Raw genomic sequence first — 9,715 nt, forward strand, 5'->3', positions numbered from 1 at the left:
ATGTTCTTTCCCTGGGAGCTTTCTGAGGCACCTCATTTAAAGGCACATTGATGCTAAAGTTAGCTGATTGGGGTCACATCCCCAATTTTTCCAGGAAAAAGTAAACATAACTCCTTGAGTTTAAAGAATAAGAAAGAAAGATTTTTCAGGGCACAATTCTCATCATACATACCTGTTATTGCAGGCACCCGTGATGAGTCGGTATTTATTAGCCAAGCAATTGTTTGGACATTTTGGTGGCAACATATAAGGCAGACATCCAGAAATGTTAGCAATCATAGTGAGCAGCTCAGCTGACAAAAGATCTGAAAGGAAGAACCCAAACAAGTAATTTGCTCTACGGCTCTACAGCTGCTACAGGAGAAAAGTCATTATTGGCAGCTACAACTACAGCATCCCTCTCTTCTTCATAGGAAAAAAACCTTAGAAGTTCTGCAGAACATAGTCTCAGGGACTTAGAGGAGAGTGAGGGTGAAAGGGAAGAGTTGGTTTTATTATCTGATGTGTGGGAGAATCAGAAGGAAGTAGTCCAGCCATAGCTGAGAACTGAGGTTGATCTGCTCTTTTTTTGCCCTTCTTTAATCTGCTCTCTGCTTCCCTGCATGTTAGTCACATTTCTCAGCTGGTCCCTGTGCTTAAAACAAAGGTATAAAAAAATGCAATTCAAGAACAGAAGTATATACCAAGGAGGAAAAGTGTGGGACTGGAACTGACTGGAAAGATGCAGGAATTCAAAGACACTACAGATGACTATATAATTAACTGTGGGGTGGAAAATGCTCAGAATTATTAGCTGGAATTTGGAAGCTAGCTAAAACCAGGGAGCTTTACATCAGTAGACAGCATGTTATTAATATCTTTGCAATATGATCCCAGACAGGTCTCCCCTCTGACGAGGGACAAATTCACATTGTTGAGAGCTGGCAGTCTCTCTCACCCACACATGTATGTAGACACATGTACGGCTGCTTGGAAGTAGAAGTACAAGTGAAAAAGGTACAATATTCTTCCTGAACTGAGAGAACTCTTGCTATTCAAAGTGACTATAATCATTACATGCTGAAAAGAGATGGTAGATGCAGCATTTAACTCTTGCTCTTGTCTCCCCACTGGCTACTACAGGTCACCCAGTCCCACCACCTATCCATTCTGCCCATCCAACCCTGAACTAAACGGCTTCAGTCTATTAATCAAGCAAAAAAGAGTAAGCCAGAAAAAAACCAAACATAAAAAGGTTCAAGAGCCAAATGAGCTCAAAAAATGCTGTGCTGAGCAGCTACAACCTGTGCAAGGTAGCGAAGAGAGCAGAGAGAAATTGGGCTGTTGGACTGTAACCTTGCTATTATGTACTAGCTAGTCACGCCAAATTTGTGGACACAGCTGTATTTTCATGTTAGTTCAGGTTCAAAATTATGCTTAGAGCCTAGTTTGCCTAGTTTTCCACTTATCTATACTGCCTAGGTATTGACACACAGGTTTTATTTGAAGTTAATTTAGTTCTTTAGCTCATGTAAAAGTACACTTTGTCATGGCACATAGAATGAATGGTGTCTATTCATCTTCCATTAAAGTTGTTTCAGCTTCAAAAACTAACAAGTTTTTTATTCTACAGTTTAGAAATTTGATTTCTTTTGAAATTGTACTAGCAGAAAAATAATTGTTATCTCTGCGTGTGTCTGTGTATATATAAACATGTGCACACACACATATAGAAATATTTTTAGTTCTACAAGTGTTTCATTCATTTAGGCAGCCAGATGTTTCCACAAGAAAAAAAAAAAATAAGAAAATAGGTGTGGACCTTTATGTTTGTCTACAGCACTCTAATGCTTCCTATATTGAAAAAAAATGTCATGTCATAATGCTAAGACAGATAATACAAATTGTAATTCTCCAGTTTGTGCTGCTCTCTAAGTGACAGAATTAAGTTATGGAAAAAAAAGTCAATGTATCTGAATTTTTGAGCATTCCAGACACCAGATAGGCACATTGAAATTTATCTCTACTTAATGGCAACAAGAATTTTAGTTTATTTAGTCAATTATACATCACTGAACTTTCTGGATTATCTCTCTTTCCTTCTCCATCTAACATAAAAACAGTTAAAATAGAAGTAAAGTGGGAATAAACATGTAACAGTAATGCACTATAAAATTAATTTTGAAAATAAGAAACTATTTTCTTAAAAAAGGGATATTGATAAGGTTATCAATGTCCAGAGGAAGAGTATTTGAAATTGCCAGTGCCACAGAGTGACAGAAATTGTATTTTTTTATCTGTAGACTCTTAGCTCCAGAAGCACTAAACCCAAAGTGCTGGGGAAGATAGATATTTCACTGAAAACAAGAAGCTCGCAACACTGTGGGTATGCAAGCTGATTTATGAGCAATACAAATATACAGTCATGAGTTCAAATGATGCCAATAGCAAAGTGTTACTTTCCTCAACTCTAGGAAAATATCCCCCACTCCAGCAAAGAAAAATGTAAATCGGTGACTATGTGAGGTGCTTTTAAGAACCAAAGAGGTGGCATCCTAACCCCAGGGTGCAGACAAGATATGTACTCCTGCCAAAGTTAAAATAAAAGTGAAGCTAACCCAACTTTAATCTAAAAGACTACATTCAAGAAACCAACAGGGGCTTTTGCAAGTGTCAGTACACTATATTTACCAGTTGGATGCAATGAACGTTTGTGCTTCTGGCAAACTTTTTCTTTCAGCACTTGAATTGACATTTCCATTTGTTCAGCTGCTTGGGAAATATCTTGACTCTCTTTTTCAGGAAATTTGGAGAAAGCCAGCAGCAAGGCAGGAGTTGCTATTCCCCTTTCTTGGATATTTCTACAATTGAGATAAAATACAGAAAGTTTTTTTAACAGATAACCTTTTAGAACATATTCATAGCTGAATTTGTCTATGTTAGATATGGTTCAAGTTTAAGGTATATTTTGGTTGAAGGGTATGCTGGGAAAGTAGAGAGGAAGGCAACTTTGTGAAGGAAAATTCTGGAAAGAAAAGGGAAGTGCCCTTCCAGGGGTCAAGTACCACACAACAGGGTTAAGCTTGTGAGAAGCCTTCAGGATGAGACAGAAACTGTTGGGATGGACAGAACCTGCAGCATAAAGTGGCTGGGAAGACCTTGTGCAGGATAGTTACCATATAGGACTCCCGCTAAAGACATCTGAGTAGACTTTGCTTTTATGTAACATTTAATATCAAAGATGATCTCAAGCATTTCAAGTGGATTCACAAATGCCTTGTCACCTAGAAGTCAGACAACCAGCCCACAGTCTTCTCGATGTCATCTGCAGTTAATGACAGAGGTATGTCTCCTCTCAGAGACTGTCCGAGCACCTGCCTTGCACTGATTTTCTATATATGGAGTTTCAGCAATTAGTTTAGTAGGGCTTAATTACACACTTATATGGCTATATATGTTAACTTACAGCCCGGCCTTACCTTTAACTTTAAGGAATTCAGGTTTGATGAGATAATTTCTGTAACATAAACATTAAAACATCAAAAAAATCCTTTTACTGTGAGCGTAGTCAGACACTGCAACAGGCTGCCCAGAAAGGGTGCAGAGCCTTCATCTGTGGAGATATTCAAAGCCCAGCTGGGCATTGCACTGAGCAACCTGAGCATAGCACTGGCCTAGGTGGTCTCCAGGTCTCCTGCAACTATTCTGTGATTCACTGCAAGACTTATTTTTTAGTCAGCATGGGCTGTCTTATGATTGTCCTTTTACAGGCAGAGGAGCCTTGAGAAAAGTGCATCAGGGAGAGCTGCTCTTTTAGCTGGAAGTCCCAAGTCCTAAATTGACTCCTACAGCTTAGAAAAAAACACTCAAGTCTGTTCCGTTTCCAGACGTGGTCATAGGTTGCAGACATCCCTGAGGGTTTCTCTGCAGCACAGATTCATTTGGATATGCAATTTTTATGAAAGCATTGTGCTGTCATTTTCACTTAGGTTTGTGTAAAGCAGGACACAGGCTTAAAATGGAAATGGCAGTTTTGAATTTGGCAAAGCAAACAGTTAAATTTCTGTTTGCAAAATTAGAAACTTGCCTACATAAAATGCATTAAGGAAATACAACTCCAAGGGTTTTTCTAGATGCTAAATCTGTCCTTAATTGATCCAAAAGAGCCCTAACCTGCTCACTTACTCTTTATACAGAAACTGTTCCTTTCCTTTCAAGAGCAGAGCTCGAGAACTCTTGCAACTATGAAAAAGAGCTATCTTGCTTCTCAGTACCATGTTTTTCAAGTTTTCCAGAGACCATTAGAAATTTGACTGGGAATCTGCAGAATTAAAAGTTCTGAACTGTGTCTCAGTTAAAATGAAAAGATTATATAACTAAATGTCAGTAACTCAGGTTTAATATCTAATATCCATATGAGAATAATATCAGTCATGCATAATCAAAAATATTATATGAACACAGAAACATGTTTTTACAAATGAATTAAATAAGAACAATTGTACAAATTATCTAGGAGTTAAGAATCAAAAATAACCCTTCCCCTCGATAAATAAAACCCTCAAACTAAAAAACCACTACCCTCAATGGCAAGGTATATTCCATTTGAGATATTTCCTCTTCTATACTTGTTGTAATCTCACAGATACTGTAAGATAACAACAGCAGTTATTAGTTTGTCGCATTTCCCGTGTGTCGTGTCACGTCATGTCCTGCCCTCACCCTTTATTCAATATATACATGCTAGTCCCTTCAAGTTCTTACCCACACTCCTGAAGCTGAGCTCTGATTCTGGAAGAAAATGCTGGTTTCCTCATTCCTCAAGGCAAGTTACAAACTGCCTTGATATTTTGTAATGCAGAAACAGGCCCTTGAAACTAACAGAATGACCTGTGATAGTATAATTATCAGGAAGATGAGGTCAGATATAAAGTGTCTTCATACTTATTTAATAATTTAAGTCTTACTGTGGACCACGGTGTTTGGGCAGAAGGTTCTTTATGTTTGTCAGACTCTCAGTTACTGAGTCTCATTACAGATTATAATTAAAACCATAAATAAAAATAAAATAAATTTATCCAGAGCATGAACTTTCTCTTTCAGCCTCAGATATTTTGAGTCTCTGAGATTTCTTTCTGTCTTAAATGAACATATTTATAGAATATCTTGTTTAGGGACTTCTAAACAGGACTAACGCCTTAGATATTTGTCACCATTAAGGAGGTCCCTCAAAACAGTGACATGGTACAGAATATTAGGCGATAAAGTTAAAAAATTATAAAGAATGTAATTTCTTCTTTCCTGTAATGTGTATGTACATGGCCAGTCTGCTTTAAGACCAGAGCGGTGCTGACTGATCATGCTCGGTGCATTTCCACAACTGTAACTGGTTTGCACTTCTCTATGCACAGAGACGATTTTGTAGATGTTCCCTTCTGTAAATTATCGTTTTGAATTAGCACAGACAGGGGCCAAAAGAAAAATCTTAAGTTGTGGGGTTTACAATTTACATTCTTTAGAAACATGATCTACTTTAAATGTAGTGTACACTAAATGAAAGTAATTTTACCAGAATTAAGATGATAAGAAATATCCTTCATCTGCTGTGAAGTCTTGAATAATTTTCATCTATACTTTTTAATCCATTAAGAACTATGCCTTTAGCTAAAATATATGTTGAAATATACTAAGTAATTTCAAACATTTTTTCTTTAAAGAGATTGAGAAAACCTCTTGTGTTTGTATTAGAATTGTACTCACCTTCAGTCTGTTAGGGTAAGTCCAAACAGGAGTCTAAAAATATGTCTTATCTAAAACTCTCTCAAACCAACTATCACAGCATCACAGTATGTTTGGGATTGGAAGGGACCTCAAAAGATCATCTAGTCCAATCCCCTGCTGGAGCAGGAACGCCTAGGTGAGGTCGCACAGGAACATGTCCAGGCGGGTTTTGAATGTCTCCAGAGAAGGAGACTCCACAACCTCCCTGGGCAGCCTGTTCCAGTGCTCTGTCACCCTTACTGAGAAGAAGTTTCTTCTCAAATTTAAGCGGAACCTCTTGTGTTCCAGCTTGATCCCATTACCCCTTGTCCTATCATTGTTTGCCACTGAGAAGAGCCTGGCTCCATCCTCATGGCACTCACCCTTTTTAGATTTATAAACATTAATAAGGTCCCCCCTTAGTCTCCTCTTCTCCAAACTAAAGAGACCCAGCTCCCTCAGCCTTTCTTCATAAGGGAGGTGCTCCACTCCCTTAATCATCTTTGTTGCCCTATGCTGGACCCTCTCCAGCAGTTCCCTGTCCTTCTTGAACTGAGGGGCCCAGAACTGGACACAATATTCTAGACGTGGTCTCACCAGGGTGGAGTAGAGGGGAAGGAGGACCTCTCTCGATCTACTAGCCACCCCCCTTCTAATACACCCCACGATGCCATTGGCCTTCCTGGCCACAAGGGCACAGTGCTGGCTCATGGTCATCCTGTTGTCCACCAGGACCCCCAGGTCCCTTTCCCCTACACTGCTCTCTAATATGTAATTTCCCAATTTATACTGGAACCTGGGGTTGTTCCTACCCAGATACAGGACTCTACACTTTCCCTTGTTAAATTTCATTAGGTTATTATATCTGTCACAAGGGAAGAAGCCCTCTCTGACCTGCCACCATAATTCAAATCTGTCTTACACACAACTAGTTCAGCAGTACTTTTGAGTTAGTTGCCAAGTTCTAATGGAGAAATATATGATCATGTGCAGCTGTGTGCAACCTGGGCCTCAGAGACTATAATTTTGCACAGCTTGCCTATTCTGCAGTCATCTAGTTTCTTCTATGCCTTAACCCCCCCTTGCACCCTCCCCCCCCAAAAAAAAAACCACAAAACCAAACCCAAACAAAAGCACAAAAAACAGACACTCAGCAGATTATAAAAAGGAACATACAGTCAGAATTGGAAGTCCTTCCAGCAGTGCTGAGATTCACTAGTTAAAGCTAGTACAAGTTTCATAATTTGTACTGCTCGTTATTATAACAAGATTTACTGAAACAAGCATTTCGTCTTGCAAGTCAGCTACCACTTTCAAAATGTGTGTTTTAATGCACCTGATGGTAAATTGGCAACATATTTGCAGATACCACTGGCTAAGTGCCATAACTTCATGGGCTCTGAAAGCCCTATCCAAACAGTCTGGATTCCCATTGGCATTGCCACTGTAATACAAATAGTACATTTTAATGATGATGCCATTGTGTTCCATGTATGCTGTATTAAATACTATGATTAATGTTTATATTCTAATGACAAATATGAACACCTGCTCTTGAAGACTAACAAACCCAAAAGCTAATTGAAATATCAGGCAGGTACTAGTAGTCATGAGAAGCACTCGGCAAGGAGAGACAATCACAAACAGCACAGCATATTATAAGGACAATACTGGGACCTACATAACCTTAAAACCTGGGAAGTAATTTCTAAGAAGTGGCATTTTCCTAAAAAATTCTGATGTTTTAAAAACTAGAACAATAAAATAACTTCAGCCAATATGTTTAGTGCATTGCCACTCACTTGCTCCAGCATTTAAAACACATACAGCATTCAAGATTTTAAGTGATATTATTAAACAGCTGAAGTGAAGAAACTTACTTCACAAAATCACAGAATCACAGAATGGCTGGGGTTGGAAGGGACCTCTGGAGATCATCTAGTCCAACCCACCTGCTAAAGCAGGTTCACCAGAGCAGATCACACAGGGATGTGTCCAGGCAGGTTTTCAATGTCTCCAGAGAAGGAGACTCCACAACCTCTCTGGGCAGCTTGTTCTAGTGCTTTGTCACCATTGGCTTCTCCATTTTAATGATAATTCAAGGTCAAATTGAGGTCTCAGGACAAATCGGTTATTTTGGATCAGTTTGCAGTTCAGACACCTAGATCCTGAATTCAGCAAATATCAGGATGCACTATTGTACATGAACAACTAAGAGTTTTCCCATTCTAACCTGAAAAAGAAGCTGCCTCAGGAACAGGCTTTTCAGTCTCAAGGGCAACAGTGAGCTCATTTGTATTGCACTGTAGTTGCCTTCAATTACAGGTAAGCCAAAGTAAAATGAGTTTTCACAGTATGGTGACCTCCATAACTTCCAGAAACTCCATTGTGTAGTCACATGCATTCCTTTCTCGTTTTTAGTGTTTGTGCTGACAAAAGCTTTAATTCAAGTACAGAGTATTCTTAAAGTTACTAAGGAAAGAAGCCTTAGTATCTTTAAACTGACATGAAAATGCAGAAGTATTTAATTAAGAATTTAAACACATTCACTTCTCAATATAATGATCAGATTAGACAATAATTCAGTCCTCTGTACTTTGCAAATAGCCAAGGACTAATGTCTAAGAAGCAGGCACAGAGTTACAAGTCTATATTAAAACATGACAAAGTCTCTTAATGATATTTACAATTTTCACTGTTCCATTTAATTGGGCCACAATGAATGGAATTATATAAAAGCAAACAACAGAAATTCAATTTTGACTTCTGGTAGTGATTATTTGTAACAAAGACCAAGTATTTTATACCAGTTAACATTAGAACAAGCGATAGTCTTATGAGACTCAGACTCCTAATGCAGGCATTGGACACTTGTGGCTCTAGTTCCACAGCACATGAAAGCTGGTGCCCCAGTGGTGATGCTAACACAAACCTTTTGATAGCCTGCTGGAAGTGCAAGGCTTAGGCTGCTTACAGGGTTAACCCCAAACTTATGCAAGAGGCATGACCAGTTCTCGGAGTGCTGTCACTGACAATGTTCTGCCTAAGAAAGATCCAATAGTTAACAACATCTATCAGATCAAATACTTAACAGTTTTAAATCACTGATCTAATTTTCAACTGCTGCTGCTAAAAGATGGAAGGAAAGGGGAAAGAGAAGAAAGGAGAGTGAAAAGAAGGGAGGTAGAGACAGCAACTTATGTGGTGATAATGCACAAGCTTATATTGGTTCAGATGATCATAAACATAATCTGTCATTATATGTTTTCTCAAAGAAACAGACTGATCTCAAACTTCTATGTTGTGAAACCTTTTTGCTGTACTGACCCTGCACTTTTTTTTTTTTTTACCTCTTCAGTGTATAATGTGCAGCATAGTCCACCAGACTAGAGCCTTTCCGCATAGCCTCAGTAATGCAGTTATCTTCAGTTTCTTCTTAACAAGGAAAAAATAAAAAGCAAGAAAGATGAATATGTTATTCAATAACATATGTATTAAAATACTTACATTTACAAAATATATAGGTTTGTAATATTAAGGCATATGTATTTTTTCCCCATTAAAATGATCTCCATAATTTAGTGTTCCTGAAATTATTGTTGTGGATTCTGACCTTTCTGAAAGATAAAGTAGGGGCAGTAAATCAATTCTTCCCTAATTTATAAGGCTTGAAGAGTTAGACTTGCGTTTTGTTTCTTCCAGTATAAATGTAGCTGTGTGTATTATGTAGTACCAAATGTAGTGGGTCCAGCTGAAACATGCTGTGTTCTGTGTAGGCAACTATGCTCCTGAGGTTTCATATGCATTTTACATTAAACTGTCCTTGGACTGATAGGACAAATTCGAGCCTCCCTCACAGGTAACATGAGATGGCATGAGCCACATGAAGAATTCAAGTCCATATTCAGGCATAATTAACAAACTTTAAGACCTTTTGGGATCTAAGCAATGCATGAAAGCCCTGTTGTCATTTCTC

At 38.4% G+C, this 9,715-nt stretch overlaps 1 protein-coding gene across 1 annotated transcript in view; it reads right to left on the reverse strand.

Moving 5' to 3' along the window:
- Positions 1–9,715, reverse strand: part of TPO (thyroid peroxidase) — a 57,333-nt gene that overhangs the window by 32,897 nt on the left and 14,721 nt on the right. Inside the window, 3 exon segments of the mRNA XM_065055999.1 lie at positions 173–305; positions 2,671–2,840; positions 9,090–9,174. Coding sequence (XP_064912071.1) covers positions 173–305; positions 2,671–2,840; positions 9,090–9,174 — 388 coding nt within the window.

Source organism: Columba livia, chromosome 3, assembly GCF_036013475.1.
Source record: "Columba livia isolate bColLiv1 breed racing homer chromosome 3, bColLiv1.pat.W.v2, whole genome shotgun sequence".
In the NCBI taxonomy this organism is placed as follows: Eukaryota; Metazoa; Chordata; class Aves; order Columbiformes; family Columbidae; genus Columba; species Columba livia.